This window comes from Xiphophorus hellerii, chromosome 3 (assembly GCF_003331165.1).
Source record: "Xiphophorus hellerii strain 12219 chromosome 3, Xiphophorus_hellerii-4.1, whole genome shotgun sequence".
NCBI classification, from domain to species: domain Eukaryota; kingdom Metazoa; phylum Chordata; class Actinopteri; order Cyprinodontiformes; family Poeciliidae; genus Xiphophorus; species Xiphophorus hellerii.
The window spans coordinates 16,299,115-16,323,861 of NC_045674.1; the positions used below are offsets into that span (position 1 = coordinate 16,299,115).

The following is a 24,747-nucleotide window of genomic DNA, read 5'->3' on the forward strand; positions in this document are numbered from 1 at the left end:
ATCTGCTGATCAATGCACATATTTTAACACTTGTATTTTTTCCATCTCGAGCCAGGAGTAGCAGAAAAAACGCCCAGTAAACGGTAAAATTAAAGATGACTACCAGAATATTGATTTTCTTTTCACTGTAAAAGATGGGATTATCAGTCCGTTACAACGTAATGGGATCATCTTTGTCATCTTGCTCTTGTCTGGTAAATACTCTCCTTCCACAAACAAGCAATTTGAAAGTTTTGTATAAAGTCTGTATTTTCTGTTATGTCACTGACTGTCATCTTCTGCTCATGTTCATCAGGATGTAGCTGCATATTTTCTGCTTTGCACTTAAGAGCTTCAGTTTCAGTAACTCCAGTGGACATGGTAGGTTTTCTCTTCCTAATCTTAACTCTGATTTTAATATCCTGAACAAACTTGAGAACAAGCTGTTAATTTCAATGTTGTGACAAACTTTCTGTCTCTGGATAAGGATCAAGAAAAGCTCCCAGAGGGTTACCACGAAGATCTGCAGGAGATGGAAGAGGAAACTCAAATACCTTTGGCCCAACTTTGCTTCCCCGTCGGGGAATCGAACCCCGGTCTCCCGCGTGACAGACGGGGATACTCACCACTATACTAACGAGGAGATTTGAGAGCAACAGACCATGTAGATTCTTTGGGATGCCTTTACAACAAGAACCCATAGGCCCAAACATTGTCATTCAGGTCTGTACAACACTCAGAACATTAAATGAATATTAGGCAAAGTGGTGTTTCTTTTTGATAAAATATTAGGCTTTACGATTTCCTTTTCTCTTAGTCTTGGTACCCCACCTAAACTTTGTTTTATACTCTGACTTCAGGGAAGAACTCATCTGAATCCTGGACAATGCTGGGCCTTTGCAGGATTCCCAGGACGTTTATCCGTCCAACTGTCCCACAAAGCCACTGTCACTCATGTGTCGCTGGGTCATATTCCTAAGAGGATATCCCCATCTTCCAGAATCTCCAGTGCTCCGAGGGAATTCTTTGTCTATGTAAATCAAGCAACACCACATGTATCACATATGTGTCCACCTATACTGTGGATGAAGGGGCTTTAAAAAGTGTTAGCAATGATTTAGTAACATATCACCTGATCTCATGCAAACTTTCTGTTTGCACAAATGAATTTTCTGCTTATCTCAGCATACGATGTTTTTAGATACACCAACTAACTTTCATATATATAGAAAGAACAGGATAATGAACTGCATTTCTATCTAATTTTCTCTCAGGGAAAGAAGGACATAAACGATGAGGAGAGTTTTTTGGGAGCTTTTCAATATGAAGAAGATGGCAGCAGGATACAGACCTTCAAACTTCCTGTAAATATGTCAAATTAATGTTTTATTAACCAAATACAACAGTTCTTACAGAAGCCCAGAGTGACTGATCCTGTCATAAATATTGGTAATTTTTTATAACATACAACCATAAGGTTCTTCACACCAACTTTTATTATGTCTTGACAGCAAAATACATCAATCTGTTATCACAAAACAATCGTTTTTGTTGCCTCACGATAAGAAACAATGAAAATCAATTCCAGTGTTGCTGGATAACATTTTGTTTTCTGGTTAGGAAGATATTAGTATAATTCCATGGTATCTTCAAAAATCTATGCAAAATATATTTACAGTAAGGACAGTTGAACTAGGCTTCCATGCACTTTATTCAGATCTCCTATGTTTCCATTGTCTTGTCTATTTGTAGCTATGGATTATTAATCTAACCCTCCTAATTTGTATCTCCATTGGCTCACAGGATGATAAAACTGACTCCTTCACCCATGTGAGCCTACAGGTGAACAGCAACTGGGGCCATCCAGACTACACATGCCTCTACAACTTTAGAGTGCATGGAGAACTTGCTGCATGAAGAGGACACCATGTTTCATATATGTGTTGTTTTTGTTTAATGTGTTTACTTTAGTAAAAGTATTTATTTAAAGAGTGAAACACAGTCCTCACAACTAGCTGCTGTCAGAACCTGGGAAGCAGTGGCTGGTGTTAAAACTGTTTTTCTTTATTTCAGAGATTCTGTTACAGCTTTGTTTTAATGTGTTTCTTTTAGTGTGTGTGTTTTTTTATTTTTGCCCTCCTGAAGCCAGTCAGCCTCGGCAGATGGCTGTTCATCCTGAGCCTGGTTCTGCTGGAGGTTTCTTCCTTTTAAAGGGAGTTATCCTCTCCACTGTTGCCTTGTGCTTGCTCAGGATGGGGGATCCCTTGGATTAAATATCCACCTTGATCGGCTGGTGACCCCTCCGCAGAATTGCCACCGATTCGCCAACGATCGGAGCCGCACCGCGATTTCTCACCGAGATCGCGGTGGATCACAACCAATGCCCTGTGATCAACCAGAGCCCTGGTACGAAGAGGCGCCGTACCATCAACCGAGGGCCCGCTGGGAACCGCTGCCGCGGTTTCGACCTGCGCCGCGCTTCCAGCCGGTACCGCCCTTCCATGCTCCACCTGCGCGGCGCTGGGACTCGGGACCACGTGGGCAGCCTGCACCACGTTGGAACTCGGGGACACGGCGAAACTCGGTGCCGCGTACACAACCTTCACAGCGCCAGCAACCCAGATCGCAACGACCGTCACAGGGACGCCGAAGACAGCGGGCGCGCAACCACTCTGCCCAGCGTCTGCAATCCCGAGCGGAGGACCTCACGCTTCCTAGCCAGGGGGGAGTGGGCCAGGCGCAGTCCACAGATGACGGGGGCCGGTCGGACGATCCATACTTTTCTAAAATAGTCTGGATTGTCCACCGAATCATCAAGGTGACCCACCACCTACATAATGTTGCCGGGGACGCTACGGAGGACCTCCCGCCGTCCTTAAGGCGGACCACCTGGTGGGGGTCATAGTGCCCGCCTTCCCCACAGAAGAAACAAAGGCGAGGATCGAGGCTAACTCCAAGGAATGGACAGTTAACACCATCCAGATTCTGAGGCAGCACTACAAATCCTGTCTAGAAAAGAACCTGGACCTCTTATTAGAGACCGGTCCAGGTGATTGGGAGGCCACTTTCGTCGTGGCTACCAGGTGGGCTCGGCGTAACCTGGGACGTCGCCTGCAGGACGCTACGGTGCACCAGGCTCACGCCTTGCTAGAGGAGCGGCTGTCTCAACCTGAGCCGGTGGCTGGTCCCTCACGGCTCAGTTCTGGGACCACAACGGAACCACAGGTCGAAACCGCGGGAGACAATCAAGCTACTGTTCCGACACTGAACGTAGCCCGCCCGGGTTCCGATGTGGACGGTCGGGGAAAGACCTTTCAGTCGGTTGGAACCATGACTGATCCGGTTCCATCCGACTGGCCTTCGAGTCGGGCCGGGTCGGAGGCTGACGTAGCAGTCCCCAGTCCTTAACGTGGTGGAGGGGTTTGAGTATCCCGATGAACCAGATGGAGATTTTGTCTTGAGGTTCAGCTTTTAGTGAGGTTTCCTAGGACAGGATGCCATTGGGGAGGAATCAGACTAAGAGCGATTCAAGATTTTCAGTGAAGGACTACCAAAGGGATCAGGCAGTTAGGAAATGGACAGAATAAGATATTTCTTCCTGTGATTTCTTTGAGATTTTTCTTGCACTTCCTTACTTAGATATTTTGCCCGTATGGATGGTCATGTGTGCAAATATAAAGTAATACATATGCCACTGTGATGGAGTCCAGGGGCTCCATCCCTATTGATTATTGATGTTTATTTACAGAACAAATACTTTTTGTTGCATTTCTTTATTTCAGTGTGTTTTTGTTGGGTTAATTGAGTCTTACCTTTCGGGTGTGTCTCCTCAGAAGGGTGGAGCAGAAATTGAGACAAGTTCTCCAGGTGCAGTTAAAAGCTGGAGCATACCATGTCAACTAATAGGGGTAGTGCTCTGAAAGTTTTATTAAGTTTAATTTGTTCTTTTGATTGACCTTAAGATTAGTTTGTTTCTAATTTGCATGCATGTAAATATTTATTTGTACCATTGTTTTGTGTTAGGTTTGTGTAAATAATTTCTTGTTTTGTTTGTCACCCCTTTACCTGGTGTGGGTGGAATTGGCCAAAGGATAAAGCCAGCTTCTTTGTTTCACTGAGGAAATGTTGGTCGGTGTAATGGTGACCTGCAGCACCAAATAAAGCTGCTCCAACTATATTTTGCTGCCTCGCCTCACCTCCTTTCGACGCAGTGCCTCCGTCGGTCAAAGTGACAGCCACTCTGATTGAATTTCAACACGTTTTAACCATTCTAAGCATAAATTTAGACATACAATTTGTTTACTGTGAACTAATTTATCAATGTAACGTATTTTCATTACAAACTATTTTACAGCAGCACATTAATAATAAAATAAATGTTATTATTAATGTAACTCATTAATCAATCAATAAATATATTGATTGAGTACAATCAATATGTTTACAAATATATTGTGTTTCATTATTATCTTTTAATCATGACTGGAAATCAAAAACATTTCAAAGGAAAAATAATTGAAACTATGAATAATATAGGAAATAGCGCCACCATTTCCAAATAAGTATGGGACTGACCTCTCCCACCTTCTGCAAATCAGAAAAAATTGGTTATCAATCAACTCGACTGCATTTGTGCAGCAAACATTTTTGTTTGTGCTGCTTTGGCTTTGAAGATATTAAAGAAAGTTTAAAGGTCAGAGGTCAACCAGCCCACTGTCCCCTTTTTACAAAATCAAGCTGACTAAAGGTAGTCAGGTTGATTGACACTGATTTTATTTGATTTGCAGAAGGTGGGTGGGGCAGATTGACCTTTTGTGACCTCTGGAAACATTTCTTAATATCTTTAAAATGATAGCAGCACAAACAAACTGCTTTTAATGTAGTTCAAACACGTTTACAAACTCTGAAGTTGGTTTTGAATGTGGACAAGACAAAAGCAATGATTTTCTCACATGCTAGAAAAATACCAGAAACTTCCCTATTGCTTACCACTGCTGTAGGAGCACAAATCGAGTTTGTCAGTAATTATAAATATCTTGGTTTTATTCTAGATAATGAACTCTCTTTTAAAAATCACATAGCAAATCTACTATGGACATTGAAAATGAAAATTGGGTTTTATTATCGAAATGGATCTTGTTTTACACTCAAAGCTAGAAGAAAATTGGTAGCAGCGACATTCCTGCCACTTTTGGATTATGGAGATGTTTTATATATGAATGCTTCGACCAAATGTCTTCAATCATTAAATACTGTGTATCATTGCGCTTTAAGATTTATAACCGGTAGTCGACATCTGACACATCATTGTGATTTGTACGCAAAAGCTGAATGGCCTCCTTTAAGTGTACGGAGAAACAATCATTTAATGATCCTGATGTATAAATCTTTACTCGGTCTAACCCCAGCATATTTATCCACTCTCCTACATAGAACTGTCAGTTCTCGTTCTCTTCGCTCCAATAACATTATTCTTCTGCATGTCCCACGCTTTCGAACTGAAAAAGGGAAGCAGGCATTCAGTGTGTTGGCCCCCACAGCGTGGAATCAGTTGCAGTCTGAACTTAAGATGTCGGAAATGATTTCACTGGACTTATTTCGACCAGTTCTTAAAGAACTAGGCAACAAGATTCTATGAAACAGTGTCATTGTTTTTAAATTGATTTTATTGTTTTATACTCGTGCATATGTATTAATTGTTTTTATCTTGTAACCAGGTTGCTATGTATTGCAAATCTTTTGCTCAGGTCCCTCTTGAAAATGAGATCTAGATGTCAACTACCTGATTAAATAAAGGAATATGAACAAACAAAAAATGTTGCTACACAAACTTAGGACAAACCATTTTTGTCTGATTTGAAGAAAGATGCATTCATTTGACAGCATAAGAGTTGAATTAATTTTTGCTGTAAGATGATCTAAAATTAGTTTTAAAACATTCTCATGAAGTCCAGCAGTTAATTATATGCGGAAAGCCTCTGTTTAATATTGTGATGTCACATAGGCTGATGTGTCATCAGGCGCTTTTGGAGCTTTTGTCAATAAGAGACGAGTTCCACTCACATTTCTCACTTTTGTTGCAATTCAGTTCAAGGAGAAAGTCAGATTTCGAAGACCTGATAGCTCAACTAAACCATGGTGGAACACGGTAAAAGTAAGTTTTTTGTTTTTTAATTTAGTGACAAAGAAACCAGATCTAATTTTTGTGTAAGATTTCTGAGGAAATTGTGATGGCAATGTTAGAGATAGTTTATACATGATAGGCTGTGAGTAATCAGTTTTTTAGCACAACATCAAATAATTTTAGTTACTTTTGAGTCTCCATTACTCATGTGTCCTTGGCTCATATTCACAAGATTTCCCCCCCAATTGGCTCAATCTGCAGTGCTCCAAAATATTTTTCTGCCTGTATAAGTCATGAAACATGAGTGTCCCAACTCTAAGAAGCCATATATAAAACACAAATGCACCTCAGCAATTGAGGAGGTGAATCAACAGAAAATGCAAACCCATTTTCTGTTTAAGGTTGTAAGAAATCTGTTTTTGAGCTCAAATCATTTTAGTTACTATGGAGGCAAATATCAAAAGTCTAAGTTTGCTTCTAGCACCTTATTTTTTTTGCATATTTGACAACTTCATTGAGTAAACATGAAAACAGCATCAAAATAGTAAGAGGTTTTACACATTTTAAAGCCAGTTTATGGTTTTCTCACTTTACATATTAAATTCACTTTGATAAGAGATTAATAATCTGATCAGCTAGTGATCTGGCCTGAAATCTGACTTTGTAACTGACTTTGTAAAGACCGTTACAAAGTTGGCCTTCTGTCCTGGGGCGATCCTCACCTGTTTGGCATCCTGGGCGAAGCCCCCACGCCCCAGACTGTACTCAATATAAACAATTTGCTAAATTGCAATGTTTAAGGACTTCAGCACTTAATAATTAACCTTAGACTAGTGAACATGCTTTGCAAAAATACTTCTCCTTAACATTTTTTTCTTTGCAATTAGTTATCAGACCGAATAAAATACATAAAATAGCTTCAAAATAACAAACTTCTGCATGTTTGGGGAAAACCAATTTGTTCCACAGTTTAACCAGGTGCCAAGCCTTCAAGACAATACACAGGGCAAACCTGACCCACCTCAACAGGTGTTACGTCAATTCGCGTTTCCCCATCAGATACGGTTCCCCCAGCGCTGATAACAAGCACGCGCGTAACAAGCACGCGCTTGTTCAGAGCGTTCATCAACAGAACTACGGACACCGTGAAAGCTCAAACAACTTGTTTCAGCGAAGTTGTCCATCTATCTATCTATCTATCTATCTATCTATCTATCTATCTATCTATCTATCTATCTATCTATCTATCTATCTATCTATCTATCTATCTATCTATCTATCTATCTATCTATCTATCTATCTATCTATCTATCTATCTATCTATCTATCTATCTATCTATCTATCTATCTATCTATCTATCTATACACTATATATAGTGTATATATATACTGTATGTGTATATACAATGTGTGTGTGTATTTAAGATGCTTTGTGTTAGTCAGCAACCCCTCTTCCATGACTTTGTTTTTTCTCTTTTTGTGCAGCTCCATTGAAACGAAGCCTTCGTTTAATGAGTAATGGATACTATGATTCTAATGGGAAACCAACAATTTCCTATCGAGAGACGAGAGTCAGGTATAATATATAAGCTTTTTTTTAGCTCTTAAGTTTAACAGTCATCTGCTGATCAATGCACATATTTTAACACTTGTATTTTTTCCATCTTGTGCCAGGAGTAGGACAAAAAGACGCCCAGTTTGCAGTAAAATGCAAGATAACCACCAAGAGAATGATATTCTTTTCACTGTAAAAGATGGGATTATCAGTCCGTTACAACGTAATGGGATCATCTTTGTCATCTTGCTCTTGTCTGGTAAATACTCTCCTTCCACAAACAATTTGAAAGTTTGTAGAAAGTCTGTATTTTCTATGTTATGTCACTGACTGTCATCTTCTGCTCATGTTCATCAGGATGTAGCTGCATATTTTCTGCTCTGCACTTAAGACCGTCAGAGTCAATAGTTTCAGTAACTCCAGTGGACATGGTAGGTTTTATCTTCCTAATCTTAACTCTGATTTAAATATCCTGAACAAACTTGAGAACAAGCTGTTAATTTCAATGTTGTGACAAACTTTCTGTCTCTGGATAAGGATCAAGAAAAGCTCCCAGAGGGTTACCACGAAGATCTGCAGGAGATGATGCAGAAACTCGACTACCTTCTACCACCAGCGGATCTGTTGCCCAACTTTGCTCTGGAGTCTCAAGGTGAGCTATTAGAAATAAGATCATAAACCAGATTGCAAATTTTCAGTATTAAGGTTTCTTAACTCACTATTTCTGTTTTTTGTGCAGGTGCCAGACTTGTGCACACGATGACCTCAGAAGCATTTAAGAGCAACAGACCATGTAGATTGTTTGGGATACCTTTAGAACAAGAACCCATAGGCCCAAACATTGTCATTCAGGTCTGTACAACACTCAGAACATTAAATGAATATTAGGCAAAGTGGTGTTTCTTTTTGATAAAATACTTTACGATTTCCTTTTCTCTTAGTCTTGGTACCCCACCTAAACTTTGTTTTATACTCTGACTTCAGGGAAGAACTCATCTGAATCCTGGACAATGCTGGGCCTTTGCAGGATTCCCAGGACGTTTATCCGTCCGACTGTCCCACAAAGCCACTGTCACTCATGTGTCGCTGGGTCATATTTCTAAGATGATATCCCCATCTTCCACAATCTCCAGTGCTCCGAGGGAATTCTTTGTCTATGTAAGTCAAGCAACACCACATGTATCACATATGTGTCCACCTATACTGTGGATGAAGGGGCTTTAAAAAGTGTTAGCAATGATTTAGTAACATATGACCTGATCTCATGCAAACTTTCTGTTTGCACAAATGAATTTTCTGCTTATCTCAGCATACGATGTTTTTAGATACACCAACTAACTTTCACATATATAGAAAAGAACAGGATAATGAACTGCATTTCTATCTAATTTTCTCTCAGGGAAAGAAGGACATAAATGATGAGGAGAGTTTCTTGGGAGCTTTCCAATATGAAGAAGATGGCAGCAGGATACAAACCTTCAAACTTCCTGTAAATATGTCAAATTAATGTTTTATTAACCAAATACAACAGTTCTTACAGAAGCCCAGAGTGACTGATCCTGTTATAAATATTGGTAATCAATCTGTTATCACAAAACAATGGTTTTTGTTGCCTGACGATAAGAAACAATGAAAATCAATTCCAGTGTTGCTGGATAACATTTTGTTTTCTGGTTAGGAAGATATTAGTATAATTCCATGGTATCTTCAAAAATCTATGCAAAATATATTTACAGCAAGGACAGTTGAACTAGGCTTCCATGCACTTTATTCAGATCTCCTATGTTTCCATTGTCTTGTCTAGTTGTAGCTATGGATTATTAATCTAACCCTCCTAATTTGTATCTCCATTGGCTCACAGGATTATAAAACTGACTCCTTCACCCATGTGAGCCTACAGGTGAACAGCAACTGGGGCCACCCAGACTACACATGCCTCTACAACTTTAGAGTGCATGGAGAAATTGCTCGATGAAGAGGACACCGTCTTTCATATATGTATTGTATTTTTTTAATGTTTATTTAATTTAGCAAAAATATTAATTTACAGAGAGAAACACAGTTCTCACAGCAACTAGCTGCTGTCAGACCCTGGGAAGCGGTGGCTGGTGTCAGAGTCTGGGCCTCGCTAGCCTCAGGTGGCTGGTGTCAGAGTCTGGGCCTCGCTAGCCTCAGGTGGCTGGTGTCAGTGTCTGGGCCTTGCTAGCCTCAGGTGGCTGGTGTCAGAGTCTTGGCCTCGTTGGCCTCAGGTGGCTGGTGTCAGAGTCTGGGCCTTGCTAGCTTCTGGTGGCTGGTGTCAGTGTCTGGGCCTCGCTAGCCTCTGGTGGCTGGTGTCAGAGTCTGGGCCTCGCTAGCCTCTGGTGGCTGGTGTCAGTGTCTGGGCCTTGCTAGCCTCTGGTGTCAGTGTCTGGGCCTCGCTAGCCTCTGGTGGCTGGTGTCAGTGTCTGGGCCTTGCTAGCCTCTGGTGTCAGTGTCTGGGCCTCGCTAGCCTCTGGTGGCTGGTGTCAGAGTCTGGACCTCGCTAGCCTCTGGTGGCTGGTGTCAGAGTCTGGGCCTCGCTAGCCTCTGGTGTCAGAGTCTGGGCCTTGCTAGTCTCTGGTGGCTGGTGTCAGTGTCTGGGCCTCGCTAGCCTCTGGTGTCAGAGTCTGGGCCTTGCTAGTCTCAGGTGGCTGGTGTCAGAGTCTGGACCTCGCTAGCCTCAGGTGGCTGGTGTCAGTGTCTGGGCCTCGCTAGCCTCAGGTGGCTGGTGTCAGAGTCTGGGCCTCGCTAGCCTCTGGTGGCTGGTGTCAGAGTCTGGACCTCGCCAGTCTCTGGTGGCTGGTGTCAGTGTCTGGGCCTCGCTAGCCTCAGGTGGCTGGTGTCAGAGTCTGGGCCTCGCTAGCCTCAGGTGGCTGGTGTCAGAGTCTGGACCACGCTAGCCTCAGGTGGCTGGTGTCAGAGTCTGGACCTCGCTAGCCTCAGGTGGCTGGTGTCAGTGTCTGGGCCTCGCTAGCCTCAGGTGGCTGGTGTCAGAGTCTGGGCCTCGCTAGCCTCTGGTGGCTGGTGTCAGTGTCTGGGCCCCGTTAGCCTCTGGTGGCTGGTGTCAGTGTCTGGGCCTTGCTAGCCTCTGGTGGCTGGTGTCAGAGTCTGGGCCTCGCTAGCCTCTGGTGGCTGGTGTCAGAGTCTGGACCTCGCCAGTGGCTGGTTGCTGGTGTCAGTGCCTTGGCCTCGTCAGTTCCTGGTGGCTGGTGTCAGAGTCTGGGCTTGGCTAGTTGCTGGTGGTTGCTATTGGTGTCTGGGCCTTGCCAGTGGCTGCTGCCTGGTGTTGGAGCCTTGGCCTCGCCAGTGGCTGATGCCGGAGCCTTGGCCTCGCCAGTGGCTGGTGTCTCTTGTCGGAGCCTTGGCCTCGCCAGTTTCTGGTGTCGGAGCCTTGGCCTCGCCAGTTTCTGGTGTCGGAGCCTTGGTCTCGCCAGTTTCTGGTGTCGGAGCCTTGGCCTCGCCAGTTTCTGGTGTCGGAGCTTTGGCCTCGCCAGTGTCTGGTGTCGGAGCCTTGGCCTCGCCAGTGGCTGGTGTCGGAACCTGGATCTCGCCAGTGGCTGGTGTCGGAGCCTTGGCCTCGCCAGTGTCTGGTGTCGGAGCTTTGGCCTCGCCAGTAGCTGGTGTCGGAGCTTTGGCCTCGCCAGTAGCTGGTGTCGGAGCCTTGGCCTCGCCAGTGTCTGGTGTCGGAGCTTTGGCCTCGCCAGTAGCTGGTGTCGGAGCCTTGGCCTCGGCAGTGGTTGGTGTCGGAGCCTGGATCTCATCAGTGGCTGGTGGCTGGTGTCAAAACTGTGTTTTTCTTCTTTCAGAGATTCTGTTACAGCTTTGTTTTAATGTGTTTCTTTTTGTGTGTGTGTTTTTTATTTTTGCCCTCTTGAAGCCAGTCAGCCTCGGCAGATGGCTGTTCATCCTGAGCCTGGTTCTGCTGGAGGTTTCTTCCTTTTAAAGGGAGTTATCCTCTCCACTGTTGCCTTGTGCTTGCTCAGGATGGGGGATCCCTTGGATTAAACATCCATCGCGATCGGCTGGTGACCCCTCCACAGAATCGCCACCTTAACGTGGTGGAGGGGTTTGAGTATCCCTATGAACCAGATGGAGATTTTGTCTTGAGGTTCAGCCTTTAGTGAGGTTTCCTAGGACAGGATGCCATTGGGGAGGGATCAGACTAAGAGCGATTCAAGATTTTCAGTGAAGGACTACCAAAGGGATCAGGCAGTTAGGAAATGGACAGGATAGAATATTTCTTCCTGTGATTTCTTTGAGATTTTTCTTGCACTTCCTTCCTTACTTAGATATTTTCTCTGTATGGATGACCATGTGTGTGTGTTTGATCTTGGCAGTTTAAATAAACTCATGGTAAGTCTGTCTAACTTCCAGTGCAATCTTGATAAAACCTATCAAAATTGCAGGTTATCTATCAGGATCCTGATAGATTTGCAGTGCAGATAAAACCTGCACTGCAGTGAAGGTTTGGTCTGCAGTTCTCAAGTTAATGCACTGCTCTGCTATGCATTGCTATGGCAGGCCCCAGCTAGAATATTTCTGTAGAAATTTAAACAGGGCATGCCAAAGTGTGCCTTTTGGTTGGAACTCAGAAGAAAATAGCTAAAATAATTATTTTATGGAAAAGGCTAATGTTAGTGCACCCCCTCTTCTCCCACCAAACATGAATCCTGAATAATTGCTGCCCCAGTTTATTTGATTTGGTGTGTAAAACCTTGACAATAATGCTCCAGAGTCTTTTCTGCTCGTCTTATCAGTAATTGTCATGCTGCCACCATAACGCTAGTGGGCGCTGTTTCTGACTGTAAACTTTTAAATTCAAACAAGATGGCAGCGCCCTGTGAGCCCGTGCAGGACTGAAGACACGAATCCAACATTAAAAAAATAAAGATAAACTAAGCGTGACGACATAAATGCAGGTATGTTTAAAACAGTAACATACTTCTTTTATGTGTTTTATATTGTTAACGTGTGAAAGGACAGCGAAAGGTAACGTTAGTTTATTTAAATCAGAAATATGTCGATATAAACCCATTTTAAAACTGTCTCAGAATTACAGCTTCTGAAGCCTGCAGTAACAAACCTCAACAAAGACAATAGGACATTTTTATAACGATAAATTGTATATATTGTTCCTACACAGGGTCAGTAACGAAGTGACGTTTAATACATAATTGTTGAGCAATAATTTTATATAAAATAACTTATGGTTTTCTCAATAACAGCTGTCTGACACTGAAGCCTGCAGTTACAAAACCCAAGAAAGGGAAATAAAGCCTATATATATATATATGACGATTAACTTTATTTTATTTTGTTCTGTTCAGACATGTGGCATTTAAGTTGAAATTTCAGAGAACTATTTATCCGAGTCAGGTCAGAGAAACAGAAAAAATATAAACTCATATATTATGTTCTATCTATCTAGATGACAGTCAGATTTATTTATCTATCTAGTCAAACTGCCTTGATGGCCTCAAAGCAAAGATGGCCACAAACTTTATGAGTTTTAATGACTCCTGGTGCAAAAGAAGCCTCGTTTTGAAACAGGAGAGGCTTATTCATCAAATTTGTGTTACTGTCATGGGAACAGAGAAAATTATACAGGTTGAGGAAAGAATGGATTCATTTAATTAGGAGCAAATCAGCAATGGTTGAGAAATAAGACGAAATAAGACAAAAAATATACTTAGGAATCCAGAGACAGCCTCAAAACATTACATAAAGATCATAGTGAGGAATGTTGCTGAAAATACAGGAAAGTTTCTGTGTTAAGTTGATTTTTCTTGTTTTGCGATCTAGATGAGCCATGACATCTGCAGCAAAACCATCTAAGAAAGCGCTCAAAAAGCAGGTCCGAAGTAAGGCCTCCTTTACGTCACCCTTCAGTGCAAAATGGAGCCCACTTTTACCGAAAGACAAGGATTTCATCCTGAGAACTTTAAAGGACAAAATAATTGCCACAGGCCTGAAGAAGGAAGAGGTGAAAATGCCTCACCAGTGGAGGAAAAAGAAGGAGAATAAACCAGATGTTGCTGTGGAGCCTGTTCCCCAGGCGAGTGAGGAGGCGCTGGGGCCCAACCCTACCAGAAACGGCTGGACAGATACGGCGGCCAGACGGCAGCTGGCCATCGGCATCAACGAGGTCACCAAGGCACTAGAGAGGAACCAGCTCCGGCTGCTGCTTGTTTGTAAGTCCGTCAGACCGCAGCTCATGACGAACCACCTGATCGCTCTGAGCGCAACGAGAGGCGTGCCGGCCTGCCAGGTGCCCCGCCTGAGCGAGAGCGTGGCGGAGCTCCTGGGGCTCAAAAGCGTCCTCTCTCTGGGGTTCAGGCGGTGTTCTTCTGAAGACCAGGAGATGTTCAGAGACACGGTGGATGCCATTAAACCCAGAGTGCCTTCACTGGAAGTCGATTGGCTGACAGATGAAGCAGCTGCAGTGCCAGCTGAACTCACGGCTGACCTGGAAGAGGAAGACGAGGGAGAGGAGCAGATGGAGGAAGGGAAGGAGGAGGAAGGTGGGAGAAGAGCACGAAAACGGAAACTGGAGATTGAATCTGAAATCACAGACTCTGCCTTATCCTGCACTCTGCGGCCTTTGAAAGTAAAGAGAATTGTTCCAAACCCCGATAAGAAAAGAAAAACAAAACTGAAGAAACAGAAATGAAAGATCTTCACCTGTTTCTTCTGTTGTTTTATTTTGTTTGCATATTGTTGGAACTTTGACAGCCATCAAAACAGCTTTAACCATATCAGTTTTGATAAAAGTTGAGCTCTCAATTAATTAATCTGATCTTTTTACAGTTTTGTGATAAAACATTAGTTTTCATCTGTATCTTTATGGCATTTCTTCGTTCATGAACCTTGTTTATAATGCTTAAAAGTTGTTTTGCAGAATCTAATAAAATACAGTTCTCTTCAAGTTAAGAATGGATGCATTGTGTTTTATTTCTAAAGTTTTCTTGCATGAAATGTGTGTAATCTTAAAAATCTCAAAGGAGCATGTTGTGATCTTAGAGTTCATAAAAGTATGTTTATGAATATATATGAATTTGTTACATATTGCCAATAATAAAGTGCTTAGTTATGCAATAGTCATTATTTAACCTTAAATGTGCTGTTAGTACCAGATATCCACATGGTGTTTTTAATCTGCTATCCAAACGTTTCTATAAAAATCAAACTCACTTTATACACAATTTGTCACCAAGAGACTTTCATGTTTGTTCTGTATTATGTATTTTTTAAAGCTATAATAATATGGCTCTAACACATAATGATCACATTGCAACTTAAATGCAACAGGTGTCAGAATTTGCCAATCTGCCAATACATGTTAAAACCAGCTGATTAGTTTTGGATTTGTACCTCTTGTGATGTCATCAGTCCAAATACACAGAGTACAGAGTTAGCATGTTGCTTTTTCTTTACTTTTTGGAAAACATTTTGTTAATTTCTTCAGCGGAAATCAAAACTTTATTAGTGGAGGGGGGAAAAAAAGAAACACCTAACAGGAGGACATCTTTAAAATAAATCTCAGCAATGACAGGAAAAAGAAGCTTCATCTCAGCCATGTTCCTTTTTCAAATTTAAGAGTTTATTCAATCAAATATCCATGCTGGTATAGCTGATGTGTTGTAACAGACTGGTATTCGCACTGGGTTTATGCCTAAATGATGCTGGTACAGGTTCTTCAGCTTTTTCACAGTTTACAATGGCTCTAAATTAAAAACATTGTTCTTCAGTTTGACTGGATGTTAATTCAGACATACACTCATCGCCCGACCTTGCAGATCTCCTAAAGAAAAAAAACAACAAAAAAAACAAGGCGGTTGTCTCAGCCACTGAAGTTTGTGGCTGTAAACCATCAATGCTGGAGTCAACATGGGAGCAGAACCGACAGACAGTTCATCTGAGCCGCTGCAGGCAACATGAGGCACGCCGTCGATGCAGAAACTGGTTTTCAGAGTTAAATTAATGACTGTAGCATCTCCTTGTGAGTTGGACTCAGAGCTTTTACTGACCAATGCTTTTTGTTCTGGCCGATCTTTATGGAATGTGAGAAAAACAAATACAAAATGAGCAATTAAAAATAGAATAGTAATTAAAACAAACAAAAAATAGCAGATGCTGCCTGTTTGTCTTGCATTTTGCAGAGTCACAAACATTAAACCACCAAAAAGAATGTAAAACAAACACAGAGACTCCACCTTAGAACAAGTGGTCGGTCAAAACCTTTGCTCATTGAAGCACACAGAACTGCTAAATGCCCTCAAAAAAGTCTGAGTAAAGGGAGAGTTGAAGTTGATGTTTTACATTAACAAATATCACAACTTCTATACATTTAGCTGCACATCACACTAAAACAAATCGACCCACTATATATTTTAATGTCTGAAAGAAAAGAAAAAGGATTTCAGAAAGCCAAGAAAAATGTGTGATGAGCTTACAGAAATTTATTAAATGTTTCCTCCGACTTCTTGATTAATTAAAGTTTGAATTTATAACCCAGGTTCAGATCATCCAGTGGTTGGCTTTAAATGTTTTGACATATGGATATCTATTGCACTGCTGAACCATTGGCCACTTTATAGTAGCTTATCTGCACCAGAGAATTTCTCTGCCGAGTCTTTTTGCAAGTGGCAATGGCTAAACTAAAAACATTAGACCGTGGTTGCTTGACTATTCCATTTTGAAGCCAATAAGCCATTTTTCAGTTTAATTTGTACAAAAATCCCAATGAAAATGAAATATATTGCCTCTTAGAGCTGCCGCTAACTGGAAAGTGTACCAAAAACAACAATGATGGAGTGCAACAGTAAATGCTACCACATGTATGGGTTTAATGTTAAATTACAAAACGTCAGCTTTATAACGTAAAACAGTTCCCACCATTTGTCAATACCAAACGTTTAAGATCTTAATAAGCAAACCATTTGACTTGTTTGTAAAATTGTGCTTCATCAATGCTGTACATTCGTCATTAAAAAGCCACCGACTTCTACACAACTTAAGAAGAAGAAGAAGAAGAAGGTTTTAGATCAGCCCTCACAAACCTGCAACTCAAACTACAGGAATAAATGTGGTTTTGTTTTCAATGTAAACTACATGTTACAGTTCTTGTGTTGTCTTGTACGAGATTTCCTTTGTTACATATATTTACTGAAGAAAAAGTGTTTCGGTAGGAGTCTGAAACACTTTTTTACAGTTTCTAATCCTACATAGGCCTAAAACAGCCACATGACTGACCACAGTGGTATGAAAACAGAGGGAAACAATAAATGGTGCAGCGGCACGATGGCGGACTGGAGAGGATGAACATGTTAAAAGGTAACTGCCTCGTTGATCATCACTTACATAGCTATATGAACAGGTATGTCATACCAGCCCCCTGCTGACAATGTATGTAGAGAATGAAGAAATAGAAACAAAATTCACAATGCCAAGGCATCCTCTGGAACGTCCGAGCGTCGTGTTTTAGGAGCGGGAGCGCATGTCAACAGCACTGTAACTGTAAGGATATCTCAGGCATAGCATGACTTCACATTCAGGATGATGATTGAAGAGTTTTCACCTCCCGGTGGACTGCAGGAGTTCTTAATGAGACCACCGCCCGGTCACGAGGTTGGGTGACTTGTGGAAGATGTCACTGTTGAGCTCGGGCGACCCGCAGGTCCAAGTGAGGAGAATCCAGAAGCCGAAGGTAACGACGCTTGTTTGTGGAGCAGCAGTGAAACGAGCCGCTACTGAAGGACGAGACCGACCTGAAAGACGAGCATCAGCAGATTATTAGATGAGCTCTAACACTACATTTATTCACTTAACAAACAAATTAACCAACACTGAAAAGATCTGATGTCAATAAATACAATGGAACTCTTAATAAAGTTAACCTTAAAACTTAGTAAAACCTTTAATTGTTTTCAGATTCAATGCATCATCCTTGTGGAACAGTTCATAGTCGTGTGCATCATTAGTTTTAGTTTCTGTGTTCAGTTTATAACATAAAATACTAAAGTTCACAAAGAGTCTGAGTTAGCCAATCCTACAGGCAGCGGTCTGAAGGAAGCAAGAAACAAAGACAACAAAGGAAAATAAAGCAGGCAAGAAAAGAAGATATAGGACACAAGGAAAGAAGAAGCACAAAAAGGGGAAGATGGAAGGAAGTGAGATAGGAAATCTAGTGAAAGAATAAATGGAAGACACAAGAAAGAACAACCAGGACATTTAGGCAGTGAGGGAGAGAATAAATCATGAAAGTACAAATATTAATTATTATTAAGATGCTGCTGACCTTATCAGGATCCATAGGGGGACATTTCCAATTGTAGAGGTAATACTGCAGATTTCCATCTCCTATGCCGAACTTCAACTTCTCCAGAAACACCTTATTCTCCATCAGATCCAAGGCATTGAAAACATCAAAACCTTTCTGTCAAACACAACAACAAACACTGAGATGACGAGTCACCTTCTTAGGTTTCTACATTTAATTGTATACAGTTCAGATATGTACATACACTGTTTAAAAAGAGACATCACATTTTTTTTCCCTCAGTTCGTCAATAAATCAAACTAAACATTCCCTGTTTTTTATTTGCTAAATACCAGATTTTTACCTTTAAACAATTTGTAAAATTGTGAGCTTGTAACAAGTTTAATTCACAACCTGACTCACACTAGCAGATGCATTTAAAGGCAACACCTCAAAAACACTGATAGGCAATGATATCAGGAGAAGTGTTGATCTCCACATGTCTGCTTCATTCTTGGGTACAACTTCCTGAAGGCGCCACGTTTATCTCTTCAAGTACTTATAGAAAATTATTAACACCATGGGAATGTCCAGATTAAATATCTCAATTTTACTGAGACATGCTGCTTTCATGAGCAATAAAAGAAAAACAGGTGAGATTTTATTATCTCTCTTATCAAGTACATTTTTATTGGTAGTGTCATTTTAAAATGATAATATTTAATGACAGAATTTCCTTCTTGGTAATTGCTTCAGTCTTACCAAGCTGCCAACAAAACTAAGTTACAGAAGCTCTGTAAAGGGTCAAAATTTGAGTAAACTATTGTGGAAAAACTTGTGGAAGGAAAACCCAAGTTATACCAAATATAAAGAAAATGTATGTAAATCTACTAAATTTGAAGAAAATGATCTAAACACTTTCAGAAAATATTCTCTCCCTTTCTTTACTCAGATATTTAGCAAAAAAGGAATGATTTGGTAACGGTAAATGATCAAAACCACAAACGGTTTAATGTCAGACAGTGAGGAAAACTATGCTTAAATGTTTTTATGCAATATGTGTAAATATCTGTCATCAACTGTGAAACTAAGGTTTTTGGTAGGAAGTAGCTTAGTTACCATTTTTGCCAGGATCAGTGCATCATTCATTAAGTCCAGTAGTGGCGTTACAGTATGAACACTGTAGAATGAGTAAGCTGCCTTCAGGCTCCTATGTAGAGGGTGGTGCATCACAGTTGAGGGTAAAGTGTAGAAACTAGTGAAGTCTGTCAGTACGCCACCTGCAGTCTGAAAGAGAGAAAAGCTTGTCTTTTTATAAGAACAACAACAAAAAGAGTTGTTAGCCTGAGGACAGGAAGTAGATGTACAGACCTCTACAACGTAAGTGTCAATTATGTTTTCCTGTGGTAGGAACCAGTGAGCAACCTCTTCTTCTCCCATGGACGGTGCGAGGTGGAAACGTCTCAGGTATTTCTGCAACAGCTCAGTGACCTGGTGGAGGTCACGTCTCTCCATCAGCCGCAGGCCTCGAGTCTTAGTGCTCTTCATGCAACAAAGAAGCAAAAACATTTGTTTATTTTCTCTTACTAGAAGAAAAGAGTGAGATAAGTGTAATCATTTACATCTGGTAGCCTGTAGAGCTTCATGGTTCGTTGCAACGTCATGTTTCTGCTAAGATGGGAAAATTTCACTTCCACGAGTTTCCTCGGGTTCAACGAACGATGCCAGTACCTGACGGGGAAAAAAAAAGACAGGGTAATGAAATGGGAAGATGCCGTGCCACCATGTTCTCATGTTCTACATCGTGTACGGTTCGTCAGACCTGCATGTAGACACGGGTTTAGGGAGCACAACTCCGGCTGTATACACCGCCTGGAATATTCCCTCCAGGTTCACCCTCCGTGTTATCTCTCGGATCAGCACAGGAGCAACACGCTTCGAGCGCAGCTTCTTATGAACACAAAGGAAGTTGATTTCTACCATCTTCTTTGTCCTGCACCAACAAGGAACAACAAGGGTTGAATCACTGCCTGAGTTGCTGCAGAACCTATAGACCCGGTCAGCTGAGCTCACGTGTCATAGACGCGTATGTCTGCAGGGATGGCACTGATGAATCCAACAAGCTTCTTATTTGAGGACACTCGTACTCCACAGTGCCACTGCGGTAACCAACCAGGTGGACGCAGAGCCCTGAGGGACAGCGACATTTCCAGCAGGTGGATAATAAAGTAAAAGTAAAAGGGCTGGTGAGAAGTTTACACTGACTCGTCATGAAAATGTACGTGTTATTAATTTGGAGCTTTTAAAGATTCACTTGAACTTTTTATTGTTTCAGCACGGAACAATTACGCAGCAGAAAGCTTCAGTGATTACCGTGCATTTTATTTCAACCATACAGCCTCAAACATATGCCAAACCCTATAATCAGTCTTTTTGTTGTCGGTACAATTTTTCTCAGTCGCTTTGGTACATTTGTCAGATAAGAAGTAACTCTTTATCCATGACTTCAAGCTTGTTCTCAGAGGATTCAAGGTGAAGCTTTCAAACCCAAGAACAGTTATCCAGCTGACAGGCACGGTGGGGGTAGCATCATGCTGAGGGTTTGACTGTTTCACAGCAAGTTGTTAAGATTTCTGGACAATAAATTGTCCCAGAAGTTATTGAGGAAAGCAATAGTGTTGTTTTGAGGCCATTTTCAAGAAATATGTTAATCGTATAATAACACAAGTACACAAATATCAATAAACTTTTATTTCTAACTAACAATTTTCACTGGAAGACATTTTATATATTCCAAACAAATAAAACAACTGAAATAAAGTAAATGGACATTAAAGTCTCTATAAACAAAATTATTCTCAAAAAAAGGAGCTAGTTGAGACCGATGTATCAGACTGAATTTGTCCTTCAGTCGTTTTTTAGCTGAGCAAGAGAGACATGAGAAAAACAATCATGCAAATGAAAATCACACAGAATTGGTTTTGTAGCACTTACAGCAAATTAATAACAATAAAGCTTTTTTCTATTCTTCTGACATTAAGCTTCTGAAACGGCCCTAATCTTAACCCATATTGAAAATTTGTCGTTTGAGTTTAAAATCTAGGTCTGTGCCAGCAAGCCAGTCAATTATAATCAAGTACACCAATTCTGTCAATAATGGCGGTTAAATAGCCACACAAAAATATAACAGAACCTTGTTGATGTCTACAAAAAGGATGTGGCGTCTCTGCAACGTACTAAAAAAACCGTTGTCCTAATATTAGTGAAGGTATATGCAGATTTTTGACTCAGCATGTATAATTTATCCCTGTGAGAACTAGAGAAAATCTGAATAAAGTAAAATTTTCACACCAAGTTCTGTTTAAAATTACTTAAATTTGCCCTACCCTAAAACTATATAGTGGTTCAAATGAAATTAAAGCAGACGTAATATTATGATATTCATTCACACAATGAGTGTATGTAAACTTCTCACCGTAAACAAACGCAGAAGGTACTTACCATTTGAGAAAGTTTGGTGAATAATCAAATCTGAACATGTTGTCATCATCCTCCACATAGTTTTCATTTAACAACGTGTACAACTCTTTCAACTACAACCAGAAAGACACCTTGAATTAGATCATTATTAGTGACCTCATTAGTTTCTTCTACCCAATACAAGCGTCCCACTTACTACATCTGCATTACTAAGATCCAAAGTGTCCCACATAAAGCCTTGAGGTAAAGAATATGGCTCCTGTCTGATGTTTTCTTTGTCAGCTTCAATTGGACCGTGGCATGTCACGACTTCATCTACAAAAATAGCACATCTCTCTCTCAGTGGTGAATTATTTTCCAAACAACACAAGAAGAAAGAGAACATTTTCTATATTTTAAATGTCAAAAAGTGGAAGAGTCTTTTTTTTTAATAACACTGCAGAAGAGCTGAGAGGTTAAATCCTGCTTGTGTTGGTCCTAAGGTGACCAGGCGTCCCCATAACCTGCTACAAAGACGGGCAAGAGTTGGGATGGAAACTGCTTAATATAGTGACTCACAAAGGAAAAGCTTGGATGTGCAGTATAGCTAACACTCTTCTGCAGCACTGAACCCTGAGCAACTCAGAAGGACGAAATAAAAGTCATTAGTTAGAAAATTAATGTCCTTCGTAAACAGTTGCTAAACAAAACAGGGTTTACTGCAGCACAGCAACCATTGATTGTACTTTTATTTGCTGACTTTATTTGAAACTTACTTAACTTTGGGACAGGCTGGGTGTCCCAGAACTGGTATTTGTGCTTGGTTGCCTCGTCGATACTCTTTGCTGGACCCTGGCAGGACAGCAGTTCCATGGCTCTTTGGATGTCCTGGAGCTTCTGAATGGGCAAGCCAGGGTTCTGAAAGCATAAACATGACATGTATGTAAGTCTTTAAGCTGCTTTGGTCATGTAATTTTTTCCTGCACAATGTGTGATGGTTTGACTGCTCTTATTAAGCTAATTTGGCTTTCTGGATTCAAGCCTAGTTTACAGAATAAGTAGGAGTTGAGTAAGCTTGGTGCTGATTATTACTGCAAACAGCCGTATATCCTGAAGTTGCAGCCTACCTGTAATGCATTACAGAAGTATTTATATCTTGAAATTTGTCACATTTCTCCACTTTACAACTGCAAACTTCAAAGTAGTGTACCAGTAAAGTTCAGGGCAAGTAATTTGCTTCACGTGTTATACAATTTAAACAAGTAAAGTACCATAAAGTTAAAAACAAAAAACAAACCATTGTTCAATACATCACCACAAAATGGAAAGAATACAGCACAACCTAAACTGATCGAAAGGATGAGGAGAGAAATATGAAGCATCCAAAACTTTTTGTGCAAATTGCAATGTGGGATAAGAAAAGGAATTTTATCACCCAACCACATCATGGTGTGGGGGATGGATGTCCTCCTCAGAGGCAGAGACAGCTGGTCTGAAGTGATGGAAAGATGGAGTTCAAACTGCACAAAGTTGGACTTTTAGATACAACTAAGGCAACAGGTTACCTTTATTTAGCGGTATGAGAGTAAAGGAAGATCAATATGAATGCACTCAATAGTATTTGCAATTTTAGTTATAAAATCAATTATTAAAAATGCATGACTGGTCTTTATAACTTTACAATTATACTATTATACTTTGCATTGGTATGCCATATAAAATCAAAATAAAAGACACTGACGTTTGTCATTATGAAGTCAAATAAAAAAAAATATATTCAAAAGGTATGAAAAGTTTTTTCTTTTTTTACAGCACTAATATGGTGCAGCTCCACTGTCATCCTTCTCACCTTGATATCCTGAGAGTCAGAAGCAGAGTCAGATTTGGCTCCAGAGCCCGAGCTGGGCTTCTCTTTTTTCCTCTTCTGCTTCTTCTTCTTCCGCTTCGCTCCCAGCTCTCCCCCCGGACTGCTACACACACACACACACACACACACAGGACAAAAATGACTAACTGACTCTGCTAGACACACACACACACACATACAAAGCTAACCTCAGCTACAGCAGCCACTGACAGCTGAGCTACTTGCTGCTAGCCGACTAACGGTTTGCTCTAATGGCTGTCATGTCACCCAGGCGGGTAAAATAACAGGAACAAATACAGAAAAAGGTCAAATATTCTAGCGATATAAAACAAGTTAAACCGAAAAAAAAAACTCTATACAATTGCCTGTCTGTCGCTTAGTTGTGTTTGTGTCAGCTAACATTGACTAGCTAACTGCGCTGCTCGCAGTAACGTTAGAGCATTTCTGCCCCCGCACCGCCGGGACAGGCCACCCTCACCCCTGCATATGCTCATTCTCCTCTTCGTTGTCTCCGTCTATCCCACACGTATCCTGGTCGTCCAGCTCCAGGCTCTGCTGGCTTGCCGCGGACTCACTGTCCTCCGCCATCATCAAGATGCTTAAAAAACTGCCAGCAAGCGGGTTTTTTTTGTTTTTTTTTGTAGAGGCTCACTGACAGGAGGCGAGAGATGGGAGAGAAAAAAAAATAAAAACAAAGAAAGTGTCGGGAGGGAAATAGCACCCCCTGGAGGATAAGTGAGGTGGAACAGACATTTATCGTTTGGCAAAACTCCCACATACACACTGGCGCTTCATGACCAAATTTACCAGCGGAATAGAAGTAAATGTTTTATTTTTGTTTGTTTGTTTTAATGATATATGAGGGCACAGAACGAAAAAATGAAAAAGGAAAAACAAACAATATTTCATTGTTTAATATAAGACAACACATGATAATTCCTGGAAATTAGCAAGTAACCAGCTTGATACCAATGTTTTAAGCACTACAGAAAGCCTGCTGAACAATCAATACCTTCTGAAAAATACATGAAGAACTGGCTGTCTGCGGGCAAAATAAAAACAAATTATGGACGAGGCAACTCTTTTTCCCTTGTTCTATGTTGTATGGAGAGATACTGAACCAAAATGATGAAATAGAGCTTGGGACCCTTTTTGAATTGTTATTATAACCTTTGAACATTTTCACGTCAGGGTTTCCCACAGTGTATTATAAGCCTGGGGGGCCGCCAGGCTTTACTTGTGCCCCCACCAGGCTTAGTATTGTTTAATTATTTTAGTTATTTTAATCATTGCCTTTTTTAAGACTTTATAGTTAGTGTTGGTAGGGATTAATCTTCCAATAACACATAACTATCAAGTGATATTTTCAAATTGCTTATCAACTTTAAACATTTTTTTAAAACTCAAAAACATGTCTGTCAGCTGGATGACTTATTAATTATGATGTGCAGTGGTAGTTTTACTTCAGATGTTAAGTAATGCATGTA

At 41.0% G+C, this 24,747-nt stretch overlaps 4 protein-coding genes, 1 long non-coding RNA gene and 1 other non-coding gene across 10 annotated transcripts in view; 4 read left to right on the top strand and 2 right to left on the bottom strand.

The window, feature by feature from the left end:
• LOC116716941 (uncharacterized) overlaps positions 1-8,600 on the top strand; it is a 56,468-nt gene extending 47,868 nt beyond the window's left edge. Inside the window, exons 3-6 of one of the 2 annotated variants that reach the window (XM_032557945.1) lie at positions 7,778-7,917; positions 8,016-8,089; positions 8,196-8,310; positions 8,398-8,597. In XM_032557945.1, the coding sequence (XP_032413836.1) occupies positions 7,778-7,917; positions 8,016-8,089; positions 8,196-8,310; positions 8,398-8,546 (478 nt within the window). In that variant the 3' untranslated portion in view covers positions 8,547-8,597. Of the gene's footprint in view, positions 1-7,777; positions 7,918-8,015; positions 8,090-8,195; positions 8,311-8,397 lie in introns of both variants that reach the window. The other variant, XM_032557944.1, reaches the window with a different exon arrangement.
• On the top strand, positions 470-2,743 carry LOC116716942 (SUN domain-containing protein 3-like). Of its 2 annotated transcripts, XM_032557948.1 has the most exons (5): positions 470-702; positions 840-1,013; positions 1,254-1,343; positions 1,783-1,821; positions 2,125-2,743. In XM_032557948.1, the coding sequence occupies exons 1-5, from the start codon at positions 658-660 to the stop codon at positions 2,188-2,190; spliced, it is 414 nt and encodes a 137-aa protein (XP_032413839.1). In that variant the 5' UTR covers positions 470-657; the 3' UTR covers positions 2,191-2,743. The 2 variants fall into 2 exon arrangements, with proteins under 2 accessions (XP_032413839.1, XP_032413838.1); XM_032557947.1 differs by lacking the exon at positions 2,125-2,743 and having other exon boundaries at positions 471-702; positions 1,783-2,118.
• Positions 551-622, bottom strand: trnad-guc (transfer RNA aspartic acid (anticodon GUC)). The gene has a single exon. It is a non-coding gene; the product is annotated as a tRNA-Asp (tRNA).
• Positions 8,601-9,063: 463 nt separating the features above from the next.
• On the top strand, positions 9,064-11,719 carry LOC116716946 (uncharacterized). Its single transcript, XR_004338661.1, has 3 exons — positions 9,064-9,147; positions 9,520-9,558; positions 11,554-11,719. It is a non-coding gene; the product is annotated as an uncharacterized LOC116716946 (long non-coding RNA).
• Positions 11,720-12,284: 565 nt separating this feature from the next.
• LOC116716939 (ribonuclease P protein subunit p38-like) lies at positions 12,285-14,531 on the top strand. Its single transcript, XM_032557942.1, has 2 exons — positions 12,285-12,595; positions 13,479-14,531. The coding sequence occupies exon 2, from the start codon at positions 13,486-13,488 to the stop codon at positions 14,344-14,346; it is 861 nt and encodes a 286-aa protein (XP_032413833.1). The 5' UTR covers positions 12,285-12,595; positions 13,479-13,485; the 3' UTR covers positions 14,347-14,531.
• Positions 14,532-15,254: 723 nt separating this feature from the next.
• On the bottom strand, positions 15,255-23,959 carry nmt2 (N-myristoyltransferase 2). Of its 3 annotated transcripts, none has more exons than XM_032559053.1 (12): positions 23,739-23,959; positions 23,243-23,363; positions 22,170-22,311; positions 21,611-21,729; positions 21,436-21,527; positions 20,008-20,124; positions 19,757-19,927; positions 19,557-19,665; positions 19,306-19,476; positions 19,054-19,221; positions 17,974-18,111; positions 15,255-17,443 (listed from the first exon to the last, which is right to left on the bottom strand). In XM_032559053.1, the coding sequence occupies exons 1-12, from the start codon at positions 23,849-23,851 to the stop codon at positions 17,423-17,425; spliced, it is 1,482 nt and encodes a 493-aa protein (XP_032414944.1). In that variant the 5' UTR covers positions 23,852-23,959; the 3' UTR covers positions 15,255-17,422. The 3 variants fall into 3 exon arrangements, with proteins under 3 accessions (XP_032414944.1, XP_032414945.1, XP_032414943.1); XM_032559054.1 differs by having other exon boundaries at positions 23,243-23,360; positions 23,739-23,949; XM_032559052.1 differs by having other exon boundaries at positions 19,054-19,476.
• Between the last annotated feature and the right edge of the window lie 788 nt (positions 23,960-24,747).

Coding starts and splice junctions, on each gene's coding strand:
- LOC116716939 (XM_032557942.1), top strand. CDS start 13,486: ATGACATCTGCAGCAAAACCATCTAAGAAAGCGCTCAAAAAGCAGGTC.
- nmt2 (XM_032559052.1), bottom strand. CDS start 23,851: ATGATGGCGGAGGACAGTGAGTCCGCGGCAAGCCAGCAGAGCCTGGAG. Junction 19,666..19,756: donor AAACCCGTGTCTACATGCAG/GTCTGACGAACC, acceptor TTTCCCCGTCAG/GTACTGGCATCGTTCGTTGA. Junction 17,444..17,973: donor CCCCTATGGATCCTGATAAG/GTCAGCAGCATC, acceptor CTCGTCTTTCAG/GTCGGTCTCGTCCTTCAGTA.
- LOC116716942 (XM_032557947.1), top strand. CDS start 658: ATGCCTTTACAACAAGAACCCATAGGCCCAAACATTGTCATTCAG. Junction 1,014..1,253: donor CGAGGGAATTCTTTGTCTAT/GTAAATCAAGCA, acceptor ATTTTCTCTCAG/GGAAAGAAGGACATAAACGA. Junction 1,344..1,782: donor TACAGACCTTCAAACTTCCT/GTAAATATGTCA, acceptor ATTGGCTCACAG/GATGATAAAACTGACTCCTT.